Genomic DNA, 15,935 nt, shown 5'->3' with positions numbered 1-15,935 from the left:
TCACTGTTTCTAATTGTCCTTGTGGGGCTCACTCCCTCTGTAGAAACATCTACCTCCATTTGTTTGCACACCCATTCTGCCCTCAGCCTGTTATTGTTGGTTGTTTTAGAGCTGCGGCCAGTCACGTATCTCTTTTGTTCTGTCAGGAGTACCTGGACGTGCTGGGACGCCCCATGGTCCTGGCAGGCAGCGATGCCAAGCAGGTTCAGTGGACAAATGTGTATCAGGATGCTTTGGTGAGACTGCACGACCCTGCTGGCGGCATGTGATCAAATACAGTAAACGCCTCAAACATGCAGCATATACACACAATAAATACATAAGATCACATTTAAACTGATTGGGGACTCTGTCTTTGGACTCTATAGGGTCTGGGGATGGTGGTAACTGGGACACTGCCTGTATTTAATCTCACCATGGACGGGAAATCACAGGTAACAAAACTGGAGATTGTTTAAATGTTTGAGTGTCACAGAGTTTAGCTCAGTAGTATAATGTCAAAATATATGAGTTATATATGAGCTTGATGAGGATCAGCTGGATCTAAATATAATTATTGAATTGGTTGCGATGGAGAGGGTCCTTACAAGCAGTTTAAGGGGCCTACATTACCCATTTAGACCCGTTTGGGCTTTATTGTGTTTATCCTATTGACATGTTTTATAAAGATATGGTGCCTCCTGGTGAGACTGCATGTATTATTTAGTTATATGTCTATTTTTATATTTTCAATAAATAATTCCAATCAGTAAATATTGCATTACCCTTAAAAGAACCATTAGGGAGCAAGAGAGACATTTTGGGAAACAAGCTGTAGATGAAAAGATCGATACCACTTACATGTCTGTACGGTAAATATGAAACTACTGCTCGGGAAGTCTTAGCTTAGCTTAGCATAAACACTTGACACAGGGAAAACATCAAGCTTCTGACAAGCTGGACTCTGTTGTAACTGAACAAGATCTGCCTAATAGCACATCTAAAGTGCATTAGTTAACATTATTTTGTTTCATTTTGTTAGTTCGTACAAAAACTGTAAAAGTGTAAAAAAAAAAAAAAAAAACTCAACTTGACTTTTCGGTGCCTTACTTACTTCAAGCTACAGTGTAAGTTTTCTGTCTATATCAAAGCCTCAGCAAGAAAGCAAACTGTTATTTTAACTGGCTGCTTGTATTGTTGCTTTTGTCTGATCAGAATCAGCTGATATTAGGTGTGATGGGAGTCGACGTGCATCTTGATGAGATAAAGCGTCTGACGCCACGGTACAATGTATGTCACCTCAGCACCATTGTTATTCATATTTTTCTTGATTGTGCTGGTGATGGAAAGTAGATTACTGATAAATCAATGCTACTCCTTGTTCTTTTTCTATTTCCTTAACAGCTTGGAGCCAATGGATACATATTTGCTATTGATCCAAATGGATATCTTCTCCTCCACCCTAATCTCAAGCCAAAGGTGATTTTTTTTAATCTGCCAAAACAGGGGAAGTGGGAGACGATGCAAACTTTGGTTTTAAATGATATTTTAGACAGTTATGATTGTGATATACCTGTTAATTTCATGTTGATATATTTCTTTCACTCACCTTTTCTCAGCTGGTGAACCTCCCTGAGCCTGTGACACTGGACTTCCTGGATGCAGAGGTTGAGGACAGCAATAAAGAGGAGGTGAGCTCCGACTGGAACAGAAAAGTGTCTGTTTCTGCCGTTGTTGAGCTTATGCTCAAGGTTGTTACCAGGCCAGTAAACATTATCTGCCTCAGGACAGTCTGCTTACCAGTCTGTTGTGTTCTGTGCAGGTAACTGAATGCTGACATAACATGTTTTCTTAAGATGTTTTTTAGATGATATAACTGCTTTGTGTTTCCTAGATACGGCGGCAAATGATTGATGGAAAACCAGGTGAAATGCAGGTCAAAACTCTCATTAAGTCCATTGATGAGGTAAGTTTATCCTCTTTCTAAAGAGCTTGAGTCTCACTGTAGCTATCATATAGATTTCCCAAACACATGTGCAATAGAGAGGTGAAGTCCGGCCCCTTCTGGTAGATTCATGAAACATGCTGCTCACACAGATAACGGATTTGAATCCTATAGTAAACCTGCTATTTCGGCTTATTTAACAGCAGAATTAACATGAATATGAGGCACCATGATCATCATGGAGAGTTGAACAAACCTAACATCTGCAATATGATAAATAACATAAATAAATACATATTTAAAGTACTTTTCAACTTTCACAATGCATTTGTTTCCAAATAAGTGGTTTAACTGTGTTAAAGCTCCAATTATTTTTTTCTTACCCTATATTTTTTGACCATATACATTCATTTGAGTCAATTTAATGTGCTATTTGTAAAATTAGTCTGACAAACTGGTCAATTCCTTGAAAAAAGACTCATCAGGATTGCGTATATTGCCAAGTAGGTTGTTGTGTATCTCAGTATTTTGGTGCACAACGATAAACATGGGCAGAGCCAAGAGAAAAAGTCTTGGAAAAAGACAAAAATTGTAAATGTAACATAGAAACTTACAAGAAAAAATAAATGTGAAAAAATAAATGTTTTTAAATGTAAAAGCTTTTGCAAAATATTGGACAGAATGACAGAACAAAGTATAAAGAATATGTGTGATGGTCACATATAATAATCCAAAGTCACACAAGATCTGGACACAGAGGTCATGTGGATGGGCATGTTGGTTATTTGCAGTTATCTCTTATGTATATGTATATGTATATGTATATGTATATGTATATATGTATGTACATATGTTTTTTGTTCTTAGACAAATGAAAAAGTAAGAAATTTTACATTTAGAAGAAAAAGATAGGAGCAAAAAAATGTGTCGTATTCAAGTACAAGTACTGATGTGGTTGAAAATACGGAGCGGTTTTCTTACATATTTACAAAAAACATTTTTGAATTAGAAAAAATGCAAACAATTATATTTAGATGCTGTCTGCTGTTAGACTCTGTATTAAGAGAGTGATGATGCCTTTATTTAGTGATGTGGCACCTCTTTCAATCACAGATTAAGCCTTTAAATTTAACTTATTTTAGAATTGTCTTCTGACTGAGAGATTTTCCTGACATGAAAGATGGGCAGAACTACAACATTGAGATCCAGTTTGTACAAATCTGGCAGTAAAAAATGTCTTGAAAAAGGTCTTTGCAACCAAAACGTTGATCCTTTTAAAGAAATCTTATCAATGCAGAGGTGTGTGTAGGGATGTACTCTAAATGATTTTATACACACAGTGTTATAAAGCAGGTAGATGTTGCCTGGTTACTGAAGTGTCTTTTTTTACTGTAGCAATACATTGACGAGGTGTTCAGGGGTTACACCTGGACTCCTATCAACGGCACAGATTACAGGTGAGTTACAATGTTAAGAATTATTCCAACAGCCAGCTGTGGCCTGATAAAGGCTACACGCACCGATCAATCGTCTCTAAGACACTTCCTCCGCTGTGTTCTCCTCACACTTGATGTTGTCTCCTGTAGTCTCGGTCTGGTGTTACCTCCCTACAATGAATTCTACATCCAGGCAGACCTGAGTGACGTGATGCTGCAGCTCCAGTGTGAGTAGTGGGACGCACTGAGGTGTTATTAACATGTTACACAAAGATGAGATAGACAAATTCACATCCCCCTTCCGTGTCTGCAGATATGCAGTCGTTGCTGCCCAGCTCCTTTGAATCGGCAGGACACGTGTTTCTGGCTCCAAGGTGAAACACCGTCTCTCTCTTCACTACACTTCACTCCTTATTTCACTCTTTCCTTGTCCCATGGCGTTAACTCTGTCCTCTGTTTATCCAGAGAGTACTGCAAACGTCTGCATCTTTCTGACAACAACACACAGTTTTTGCAGAACTTCCTCTCGCTCATGCTGGACATCTCCCCAGAATCTGATGAGTGTGAGTGTGTTGCAAGCATCGAGTCAAGATCTGCCACGCTGCAGACGCGCAGATGAGATAATACGCTTGTTTTGTGTCTCAGGTGACCAAGGCCTCATCCACAACCTGATTTTGGATTCAAGGATTATCGGGCAGCTGGCCTCTCGTGTTTGGAAGAACAAAGATCTGAATTCGTGAGCCAACACACACACACACACACACACACACACACACACACACACACACACACACACACACACACACACACACAGTCTCACACACTACCAAAAAAATTAACATTAATCTGCTTTGATGGCATCAGAGCAACAAACAGCTGTCTCGGTAAAATCTTGTTACAGGTACGGCTTCCTGGCGGTTTTTGCCTCTACTGATGGAGGAATAACACGGGTGTTTCCGAACATGTGAGTAAGATTAATGCACTTACTCGATCAGCGAAATATATCAGTAATCGTAAAGATATTCTTACATTTAATGATTTGTGTGGTGTTTGTACAGAGCTGCTGAGTTATGGGATGAGGATCCTGAACCCTTCAATTCGAATTACTACAGACGGAGCCTCGACAACAAAGGCTACATGTTCAGAGCTCCACCGAAATCCAGTGAGTAACTGTGCCAACACATCTCAAAGTGGCTGAAATAAAAAAAACACCACAGACACCACAGAGCTATAAAGTATCTTTCAGTGTTTTGGTTCATTCTCACCGCTCTCATAGCGTCAATTTCATATCCTGATGTCCTCAGGTAGACGATGGTAAAAAGATGATTGTAAAAGCTCAGTCACCTATATATTTAAAGCCTCGACTTTTGAACAGCCAGCAGGTGGGGCCCCACCTGAGGATCTCAGGTTGCCAACAGGGTCATGTGGGGTCATTATTTGTAGTCAGACCCAGTGGAGCTCTGTGTGACATCAGACTATATATTTTTATTATCATAATTTGTTTTGTTTCAGCCTTGGACGATCCTGTTGGTTCGGAAAACGGCACTGTTGGAATTCTGGTAACTTCCGCTGTTGAGGTGAATTTAGGAGGCAAACTGCTGAAACCTTCAGGTAAGACAATTAGGCTGTATTAAATTTACGTGGCAAACTTGAATATATATACTACGCAGGATATTCCTGAAAAAAACAATGTATAGACTCATACAAAAAAATAAAAATACTAAAAAAAGTTAAATACTACCAGGCTTTTACTTAGCAAATAGTATATACTGTAGTATGCCTTATATGTGGTGTCTTCATGGGACTCCCAGGTATGTTCTATATCTGAAATATTATCTGGATACTTCAGCTGACTCTGGTTTATACTTGCTTCTTACTGAAATGCTTCCTCCCATCCTCTTCTTCCTCTCGTCGTGATGATCATGTGGATCCTGTCTCTCAGTGGTCGGCGTGAAGCTGGATTTGGAAGCGTGGGTGGACAAGTTTAAGATCCTGGCCAGCAATGTGTCAGACAGTCGACAAGGCTCACACAAGGTACAGCACAGTGACACAGATGACTAATAATCCCTTAACTAGACGGCATTTACTGTGACAAAAGTGACACGTTGCCTCATTATTCATTTTGTTAAACAGTGCGGACCGTCCAGGAGTTGTGAGATGGACTGTGAAGTGAACACTGACGTAAGAACGTTTTGTTTTCCGTTCTCACATTAACACAACCAAAAGACTGTAGCAGACCTGCGACTACAGCTGTATACTGACGTCAGTTCTGTAAACACGGTTCTTTAGAGGTTTAACGTGTTCTTAAAACTCATTACTATTAATTTAGTCACTTAGACGACACAATTTAAAGACCAACACAAGCTGTTGCGGCTGCCTGTCTCTCTTTCAGGCAGTCAGCTCACAGATATGAGGAACACTTATAAAAGCTGACAGTGTAATTAAGAAAATCCACAGTGCCGCCTGTTGTGTATAATTAAGATTAAGAGGCTGTGAGCTCAACTTGTCAACTTCTCAACTTGATGTTTCACAGTGAACAATCTCCCAATTAACCAGCAATTTAGTCAGGTTGAGCCTCAAACTTTTATTTTCTTGAAAGAAATGATTTATTTTATAATGTTATGACTTTAAATTACAAGAAAACTTGAAACAAGAGTAAAGAAATTGTCACTTTTTAAAAATGTTGATATAGTCAGATAACATCAGCCTGTATCTGAAACAGTCTGTGCCCTGCTGCTGCTCAGTGATACAGTAAAGAGTTACAAACTGCTGCTGTCTGTGCAGATAATTGTGCCTTGTTGTCTGTAGGACCTCCTCTGCTATCTCATCGATGATGGTGGGTTCCTGGTCATGTCCAATCAGAGAGATCACTGGAAAAAGGTTTGTCTGTGTGTGGTAACATCTACTGTTCACTGTCACTATAAGCTGCACAGTGTGTCTTATCAACAGTGTTTAAGCATGATGAAAAACATTTCTTTTTACATTCGGGAACTATATGTACATGCTTGGGTGCCTAAGTGATTCCTCCTCACCAAAAGTTTTGGAATCTGTCCTGTTGATGCCTCCACCGACAGCCACAATGTGGCTGCGATGAGATCCTTTAAAGTTAAAAGTTATGTCACCTAAAAGAGCTTGTTTTGGCAACTGACAGGCTGAGTTTGTTCTTCAAAGTGTCTGACAACATTACAGAAACAATTCCTCCTTCTTGTTAGATAATAAGATCCCAGAAACACAAGTCTCCCTCAAGGTGACGTCTCCCTCTGAAATCCCACAAGGTGAGTTCTTACTGTTGTTGCTTCATCCACATTGTCAAGGTGAGTTCAATATTCAGCCACGACTTTGGAAAAAATCCTGAGGCAGTTCTTGGAGGTAAACCCTAAACTCCTCTCTCCAGCTCCGACTCATGTCGCCACCCTCGTCTTCCTGCAGCTCACCTTCAGATGTCAGAGTGAGACTTTTCCTTGAGTGTGTTTTGTGTGTCTTGATACAAAAAAAGAAAAGTATTCTTCAGCAGCCACTGTAGGAATCATTTCCAAAATGTTGTCAGACACTTGGTATAACAACCTCAGCCTGTTTGTAGCGAAAGCAAGCACTTTTACGCCCTGTCAACACATACACAGGCAATTATGAAAACAAAGCTGTCTCCGGGGTGAAGATATTCAGGAACTCCGTTTTCAGTGTTTATGTCTTGACAGACAGAAACAGATATTCCTGGAAACGATGACACAGGCGGACACAGATAATTTATGTTTGCTGGTGTCAAAAGTCGGTTTTGGTTACAGGTTAATTAAAGGTTTTATCTCAACTGACTTCAGCATCGGTCATCACAGTTACATTCTGTTTATAGCACGCTGTTTCCCTCAAGCATTTCCTCTTCCTCCCTCTCTCTCTTTCTGTCTGCCCTTTCTTTCATCCATCACAGATTGGTCTATTCTTTGGCGATGTAGACCCGTACCTGATGCACGCGCTCTACAACAACTCAATCTACACCCGTCGTCAGTCTTTCCACTTCCAGTCCGCATGTGAGCCGATCAGCAGCAGTCACACTGGTGCAGCACCCAGGGGCATCTTTGTGGTAAGAGACCCCCAGCAGATATTAGATGTGGGGACATTTCTTTATCACTCAGTGTGATGGAAAACTTGAATCTAACTTCTCTGTTTCTGCAGCCGTCCATCGCTGACGTCCTCAACTTGGCGTGGTGGACATCCACAGTGGCATGGTGAGAATGTGTTTACTGCATGTCAAACGACAAGGAGACCTCGTGAGGGTGCCCTTTAAAAACAATCTTAACTGTGTTCAGACTTCTGCTCGTAAAACAGATGCCACTCGGTTATTTTCAGCTCAGTGTTACTGCAGCTGTGACATGTTGTTTAATCCTTTGTATTCATGGTCAGGGTTTGTGTTTCGTTCTTTAACAATGTGCCATGTGAACACTTTCAGGTCTGTGACCCAGCAGCTACTGTACGGACTAGCCTCCAACAGCTGGTTCTACCAAGGTGGAGTACTGCATCTTAACACAATTTTTGTGTGCACACATGAATATCTGCGTGCTCATCACTTACTGCTTTCAACGTGATACAGATTAGATGAAATAAAGTTGGCAAAAATCAAACAAGCAGCTCATTTGCATGTTGTCCTTATTTTTTTTGTCACAAACGTCTGTTGCCACAAACCTCATTAAAAGGGTTTTTTGTTAACGACGAAGTGTTTTCAGTAAACAACAACATCTAGATGTGAATCTGTGAGACAATCAATCGAAGCCAAATTAGCCAAACTTAAAAAAACAAAAATGAGCTGTAAGAATGTTATAAACATATGAAATGCTCAAATTGAATGGGTTTGTGTTCCAGATGATGTCCTGGTCGACGGCTTTGAGACGAAGGAAAGCAGCTGTGTGACCATCCAAAGCCAGTTCTACTTTACAAACACCACCAACTCCTACAACATGCTGCAAGACTGTGGAAACTGCTCACGGTGTGTGTTTTTTTTATTTCTTTTTCTGGAGCGTCAGCAGAATGTGTTTGCAGAGTGTTACCTGTGCTGAGCACACTAAATGAAGCTGGCTAAATATCCATCACTGTCTCCCACAGACTGTTCCACGCCAAGCGGATAGAAAACACGAATCTCCTGTTTGTGGTCGCTGAGACGCTCCCCTGCAGCTCATGTGAGATAGAGAGATTGACACAGGTCAGGACTGAGTGTATCCTTTCTGTGCACACACACTCTGTGGTGCTTGTACTTGTGCTGAAGGTGGAAGATCTCATTGATCTTGTGTGTCAGGTGAGTTCACTGTTACCTCGCTTAACTAAAAGCAAACAGTCCAGGAGGAGAATCCATGTGAAGTACTGAGCAACGCACGATATCGCAAAGGCCCGACTTCCTGCTTTGACTACAGTGCCTTAGTGAGTAGATTCACTATAATTATAACATTACAGTGTATTTTGTGCCTCAATACTGAGCATGTGACGGGACATTTTGAGCACAGCACATTAACTATATTTTGTTTTGATGAAATTATGTCCGTGTTTACTATTATCACAGATGCATATAATGACCTCTGTTATAACCTCTCTCACTCAGTTTTAATCATGTACCTTCTCTCTGTGTCCCGGCTCTGTGCACTCCCAGATCTTAATTAGTAAGTTTGTAACACTTTATGATAACCATCATTAATAAATTCAAAATGTATAATCATTTGATAGTTTGTAAACAGTGAAATAACTATCAAATGTAGCTATTTACCAATAAGCAATTTTAAAGGTATTATTTATTAAGTCCATAATTTACAACTTTGTGATAAACATTTGTTTCATGAATGGTTTATAAACTATTTTATTGTTTGTTCACAGTGAAATATCTATTCATTAAAGTTCAATGAACTATACATTTAGCATTTTGTAATAATGGTTAATATGAAGAGTTACCGTAGTCTCCCCTAGCTGCCTTGGTAGCTAGCAAGCTTATCTCTGCCAGATAAGCAGTAGTTAACTTAGCTAGTTGGCTAACCTGATGATTCCAGCTACATCGCTCAGACATTATAACTATTAATGTCAGTCCTTTAATAGAGGAACTTAAAATGTTCCACGGAATTTAAATAAACCTCAATCTAAATAAATACATTGGTTAAGTTAGTTTATTTCAGACAGCGCTGCGTGGTTGCCTCATGTAACATAGCACTTCAAATTGCTAATATCATATTGACCAAACTATTTGAATTATATTTTTACACTTTGACAATATTGTTATTAAAATTTCCATTTAACAAAGCCCCCTTGAGTTAAATTGACAAATGTTTTGTTTCAACAGGCACGCTCCACCGACCAAGATAGCCAGGGTGCAAAGCTAACAGAGCACATGCTGAAAACAGCTGGAATTTCATAAAGGTTCACAAGACGAGCCATTTCACCAAAACTTTATAAATTATAGTACATGTGGATGTGCTTACATTCTTTTCTAGTGAAGTGGCCACTGTCCTCTGACAGAGCACCTGGTCAGATGGTTAAATTGAATTGAATGTGTTGGCTGGATCCAACGAGTTCTGTAACTTTCTGGAACAGAGAGAGAGAGAAAATTATTAAAACTGAGTGCTGAGAGGTTAGTGTATGTTTGAATGGTCCCTGGTTAAATTAAATGATTCTTTGTGTGCTAAATTCTCCACAAATATATAATGTATGTTCTTCTTTCTGTGCTCAAAATGTCCCCTCCCATACTTAGAATGACGCACAAATCTCATATATGAAGCCAAAACAACCACATGAACATTCTTACTGTGCATGTGATGAATCATTTGCTCTGGGAAAAAAAGAGGATTTATTGTGAACTTTCGTTGCAGGAAAACACGTCAGAGTGTGGACGGGGTCACGCTCTGCAGTCGTCCATAGGAGTCCTTCTCTTTATTCAGCTTATTCTGCCTCTTTTTCATCTCTGACACGTGCAGTACTCTAACTGACATCTTTCATCTCTCTGGGTTTAGGCTCGGATCTACTGAAGGTCAGATCAAACAGCAACTGCAAAACTCTTCTTTTTTTTATCTACAAACAGCCCGCGCCGCATTTGTGCTTGGGAAAAAAAATACGTGGATCAGCTCTTAGTGTTTTTTGCCTTATTGCTTATGCATTTGCTGTTGTTTCAGGGCTTGAGAGCAAAATATAGGACGGGAACGCGTCAAGCGTGCATGCTACTTGAACTAGGACAAGCATGTTTAAAACATTTTTGCACACAGGCTCAGCCATGTCAACAGTCACCAAAAAGTCAGGGAGGCAGCTTGAAATGTATTTTTAATGGGCCAATAAATAATTATCCAGCAGGACCAGACGCCAGTCTCAAGTTTCGGTTGGGGAAACAATAAAAGATCTAAAAACTCAGATAATTTTTTTTGCTCTGCATTGGAAGGACGTATTCCTCTGAAGTTGTAATGCCAAACTGTGAGTAAGCACGAGTAAGGGAATCAACAGAATGTACGTATTATGATAAGTATCTTGTGTAAAAATGCTAATTTGACAGCAGAGTAGACCCTGTCAGTGTTATCTCAGTGCACCATGTATTATATTATCAGATTATTATTACTGATGTATTAACATGTAGATCGTCAGGACAGAGCTACTTTTTTAATGGTGGGTCATTTTATCTGTCAATCATTTTTAAAACTTGTACACTTCTAAAAGTTCAAGGTTTAGATGGAGCAGAACTATTGAAGATGCTCTGTGGGGTTTTCTCTCAAACAAAATGTCTGTTTACAATCAGTATTTCTCACAAAAAATGTGAAAAAACTAAGATAAACTTAATTGTGAATTAATTATTGTGAAGAAGCAAAACCAGGAAATCGTGGGTTTACACCTGCGCTAATTTCAACATGACGCCTGAAACAGCTGAAAGCGAATGTGACGAAACAGTAAAATAAAACGGACATCTGAAAGTATAAACAGTGATGCAGGAGGCAAACTAAAAATATTCCATTAGAAGTATGGAAAGCTGAACACGCATAGACTTTCAAAACCGTCTTTATGTCTGGACTCCTGCATAAACATGAGTCTCGCATTACAACACGTGCTCGCTGAAGGAAGATGGACAGGCAGCGGTTGAAGGACGTCAGCCTAGCCTGCTTTGTGATGTCCCAGTCCAGAGAGGGGCCATCTCAGCTAAAGTCGACGCATATGACCTGGAGAGCTGCAAAATGAGTCCCGCTTACAAAAACATTGCTCCACAGCGCTACTAGTGTTTAGAAACTCCACAGGGCACCTTTGAAATTGCATAAAAAGTTGAATGTGCTTAGTTTCTGTCCTGCACTTCAAATACACAGCTGAGTGATTTAACTGTGCAGAGCATTATTCTGGGTTTTCAGATCTTTGATTGTCTCTGCTTGGTAAAGCTTTTACATTGTGCGCACCACTTGTTAAGGTAACTGCTGCAGCACGACAATGTGAATAAACAAACAGAACCTGCTGCAGGCTGAGCCTCACGGTTCAGACTCCCTCCTGCATTGGACTCTGCGGTTTTTGGACGACTTATTCTGCTTTCGTTGGCTTTGTGAAGTTCAAAAGGAATCATCTGCTCCACTCTTTATTTGCATGTCCAGTCCTAGTTAATGTCTTTGCACATAAAGGAGCAGTTTTTACATGGATGGTAGATCCGGGCCTTAACCACACATTCACTAGTGTCTTTCAGTCCACTTCTGACCTTTGCCAAGATAGTTTCAGTGCTATAAACCGTGTCAAACACGACAACCACGAATGACTCCTTCAACCATCTCAAGTACATATTGTCTTTTAAATCTTTAAATCCAACCAGATTCCAGACAGAATTCAAACGAAAAGTATTTTTCCCCTAAAAATATTTTCTTAGAGCACTTTGGTTTGATGAGAGAAGCCGGTATGATGAGGAGTACCAGTGTTAGACGTGCAGCAGGATTGTGTGACTCTTCATACACATATCAGTTATTAAATGTAGTTTCAGTGATCAAAGAGTTGTTAAAGTCGAGGTTTGTCTTGTTGAAATGCTTCCACAGAGACTCGTTATGATCTTGAAGTGCTTCCAGTTGATGAGAAATGTTAAAGGCTGTAAAATCAGACACAGGCTGACCAAAAAGATCAAATGTTAAGAGGTATTTTGATACAAAAGTGTACTAGTGAACCCTCCAAACTACTCCAAATCCTGCTGTAATAATCAGATACTTTGAGCAGTAATTCTCATGACCATGGATTTTAAATAATTTACATGCAGTGTTAACTCTGTAGTATTATAGCACAAAACGTGTAGTCAGTGTGAGGCCGACATGTTTTTAAATGTATTACATCAGTTGTTTGACTGAGGGGAAGCTCTTTGTATCTTGTACCGCGACTATTTGTCAAACCTGAATTTATGCACTTATGTATGCTTCTGTATGGGGAATGTAGCTTCTGAACAGCTTTAGGTGTTATCAGTATGTTATCAGTATGTGATGCTTTCTGATCCTTTGTTGAGATTCCCCTGATGTCTCACTGAAAGTGATGATTCGCTGTGGCAGACTACTTCAATTTTATCATGCATACCTCATCATGATGGTGACGTCTGATTCAGCTTTTGCTCAGTCATAAAGGTGGAGGACGTAATATTGTTACACAAAAATCATACGCACAACACACAACTAATCATTTTGTTATTATCGATTAGCATAAAATGTCAACAGATTAATGAAAAATACGCCTCACAGTTTCCAATTTCCAATTTCAGACCCTGATTATGTCACGTTAATTGACATGTAACAGAAAAAAGCATCAAATCCTCAAACTGCGCAAGCTGGAACAAGCACACGTTTTTTTGAATAATTATCCAAACTGTTAAAGTACACATTTAACGCTTTAATTATTTTACTGTGTAACCTATTCCCTATAGACATGTGTTAAGATAGAAAAATACTTATTTAAAGGTGCAATATGTAAATTTTTTTACTTAAGTACATTAAAAAGATAACTAAAAGTACAAACAGAATGTGAAGAAATCAGTTTTATGTTTATGTTTATGGACTATGATGAAGAGTTATCTAGTGAAGTTAGCATGCAGGGCCTGAAAACCTCGTTCTCCCAGCAGCTCCTGTGCTAGTGCTATAAACACCATCACGTCCCTGGTTGTCTGGCTAGCTGCGCAGCTAACAGAACGCAGTTAGCAGCAGTTAACAGCAGTTAGCAGCAGTTAGCATTTACTCTGGTGATATGCTGCAAATTTACAATTGTTTTTTAATTTTTTTTTTTTTCTTTTTGTGGCAAGGTACCATATGATTTGACTCCTACTTCACCATAAGAAACATGGTCAGAGTAAGCACACTAAAGGTTTCAAGTTTTCACATCACACAAGTTTCATCAGGACCACAAACTAGATGTGATGTCATAAAATCCTGCTCATGCATGCCGACATCTGCACGCACATCATCCTGTACAGTGAAGGTCAAACTTCCACATGTGGAGCAACAACAAGCAAAACACATTTTAGAGTCCAGACAGACTTTAAATTATTCAAATGAATTCCAGCGAATGGGACAGCAGGAGAGAGCGAAGAGTTATGCATGATAAACTCCAGTTTTCCACAGTGATTCATCAACCCCTGATGTCTCTTTGTGCTACCACTTAAACTGGTTTAAAAAGTTAATGGGGGATATTTTTAAAAAGCTTTTTTGACAAAATATTTGTAAAATGCTGTTTTCCTCCGTCTGCCTGGTGTTCCACCCTCGCAGTGCCTTGTTGCACTCATTCTGGATGATGGCAGGAACATTTGGACGCTCACCCTGCAGGGCCATGTGAGAGACACACTTGAATTTCAAGGGTTGCAGTGGTTCAGCTCTAAATGGATTTCTCGGCCAGGGAACAAAAAAAAACCAAATGCCCCTGGTGAAACTGGTGAGACGTTCTGAGAGAAGTGCAGCACAGTTGTGAAAGAGCACAACAGAAGCGCGTCGAGCAGCCGGCCTCCACTCCTGCCTTCACATGGACGGTCAGAGCGACCGCTGCCCTCCTGCTACGTGTCGTTTATCTCTACACTGTGGTTCAGCCTCGAATCAAAGCACAGACTGTCCATTTCCATCTGCACACTGTATATTCTATATTTGAAGCCTGTCGGAACATGTACTTTTCCATTAGGACTGACTGAAACGAGTGAATGTTTATGTACAGTATTATCTACTGTCATGCATCTCTGCTGTACCCGAGCATGGTGGGGACCCGGAGACGCAGATTAAAAGATCAACACTGTTTGGAGACCGCAGCGTACAAAAAAAAAAGAAAAACAGAAAAAAAAGGCTTTTACTCTGAGACCTGCAGTACTAACTTTAGGTCGTATTGCATTATTCAAACAACAACACTGTTGTTCATCGAAGGGGGGACATTTTGTGAAACTCTTCATAGCCTACGATATATTACTCCTGTTGAGGTCAGTGTTGTAGTTCCGTTTTAAATTACAGGTATTTATTTGCATGACGTTTTTGAACAGTTTACAGATTTGTGTACATAGTCTGATGGATATTTTACATTCCTGTCCACATCCAGCTCTCCAGTGCTGTGGGGAGAAGCGAGGGCGCCCCTCGTGGATGTTCGGTGGGTGAGGTGGAGGCCTGTGTGTTAAATCAACCAAGCTGAAAGTTTGACTTCAGTGAAGCCTACAATAACTGTCAGTGTTTTTTGCAATTTAGGTCCTTTTGCGACGAGGGAAAGCACAGAGGAGTTGAGAATTCCGAGCAACATACTGCCTGATTACAATTTTTGTCATTTATTTAGGAAAAAGGTGACATTAAAAACGCTGGAAGTGGTTCATGCATTTAGAAGCTGTGTAACTGACAAGGCAGCGGCATGTGTGGGAATGCCCCCTTTATTAATTAGCTTTGTTAATGGAATAGATTTAAGTGTTGCTTATTTAATTTTTACTTATGCATTCCTCGATTTATTTGTTGATTCATTTGGGTATTGTGAATAATGTTTGTATCGAAACAGAAAGGAGCTGAATGTGTTTGAAGCTTGCGTGGGAGCACTAAGCAGTTTACAAGAAAATTGTAAAACATATAAAAACCTGTTAGTCTTTGTCCCCTTTTTTTTCTTTTCTTTACTGAGTATCAAAAAATAAGAATGTGAATGTTTCTCCGCTGTAATTTTTGCTTTTACATTTTTCGCTGACGTTGTTGTTTACTTGGGACAGTTTCCTCTCTTTGTGCCAGTCTCCAACGCCACCTCATTTTTGTACAGACGATGTGAAGCAGTCAGCAGAAGATAAAGGCTAACTTTGTAAAGATTTTGTCAGTCACATAACAAAATGAATATTTAAATGTTTATATCTTTGGTGATTAAATGCTATTGATATTTTTCACTTCAGCTCTGAATCGTTATTGTTGCACAGATCATTTCAGGCAGTCTCACACTGTGGTGACTTTTTTATACACTACACTTGGTTTCAGCACAATTTATTAAAATAAAGATACCACTTTGCAAATGAGCACTCAACCTGGTTTGACACTGCTGCTACTTACTGTTGCATTCATTAGACTAATATGTGCTGTGTTACTTCAGAGTAATCTCTAATTTGCTCTTTCCATTGGGAAACAAGCCAATACATCCAA

At 39.7% G+C, this 15,935-nt stretch overlaps 1 protein-coding gene across 1 annotated transcript in view; it reads left to right on the top strand.

The window, feature by feature from the left end:
• LOC115582602 (voltage-dependent calcium channel subunit alpha-2/delta-2-like) overlaps nt 1–15,690 on the top strand; it is a 46,354-nt gene extending 30,664 nt beyond the window's left edge. The window contains exons 15-38 of the mRNA XM_030418644.1: nt 147–236; nt 369–434; nt 1,195–1,269; nt 1,384–1,458; nt 1,599–1,670; nt 1,874–1,945; nt 3,320–3,381; nt 3,511–3,587; nt 3,674–3,734; nt 3,826–3,923; nt 4,006–4,096; nt 4,262–4,324; nt 4,419–4,522; nt 4,873–4,971; nt 5,303–5,394; nt 5,494–5,541; nt 6,169–6,240; nt 7,283–7,435; nt 7,528–7,580; nt 7,802–7,857; nt 8,212–8,335; nt 8,452–8,561; nt 8,681–8,763; nt 10,194–15,690. Coding sequence (XP_030274504.1) covers nt 147–236; nt 369–434; nt 1,195–1,269; nt 1,384–1,458; nt 1,599–1,670; nt 1,874–1,945; nt 3,320–3,381; nt 3,511–3,587; nt 3,674–3,734; nt 3,826–3,923; nt 4,006–4,096; nt 4,262–4,324; nt 4,419–4,522; nt 4,873–4,971; nt 5,303–5,394; nt 5,494–5,541; nt 6,169–6,240; nt 7,283–7,435; nt 7,528–7,580; nt 7,802–7,857; nt 8,212–8,335; nt 8,452–8,561; nt 8,681–8,763; nt 10,194–10,289 — 1,992 coding nt within the window. The 3' untranslated portion in view covers nt 10,290–15,690. The remainder of the gene's footprint in view (nt 1–146; nt 237–368; nt 435–1,194; nt 1,270–1,383; nt 1,459–1,598; nt 1,671–1,873; nt 1,946–3,319; nt 3,382–3,510; nt 3,588–3,673; nt 3,735–3,825; nt 3,924–4,005; nt 4,097–4,261; nt 4,325–4,418; nt 4,523–4,872; nt 4,972–5,302; nt 5,395–5,493; nt 5,542–6,168; nt 6,241–7,282; nt 7,436–7,527; nt 7,581–7,801; nt 7,858–8,211; nt 8,336–8,451; nt 8,562–8,680; nt 8,764–10,193) is intronic.
• Nucleotides 15,691–15,935: the final 245 nt, after the last annotated feature.

This window comes from Sparus aurata, chromosome 6 (genome assembly GCF_900880675.1).
Source record: "Sparus aurata chromosome 6, fSpaAur1.1, whole genome shotgun sequence".
Lineage (NCBI taxonomy): Eukaryota > Metazoa > Chordata > Actinopteri > Spariformes > Sparidae > Sparus > Sparus aurata.
This window is presented reverse-complemented; position numbering and strand designations above follow the sequence as displayed.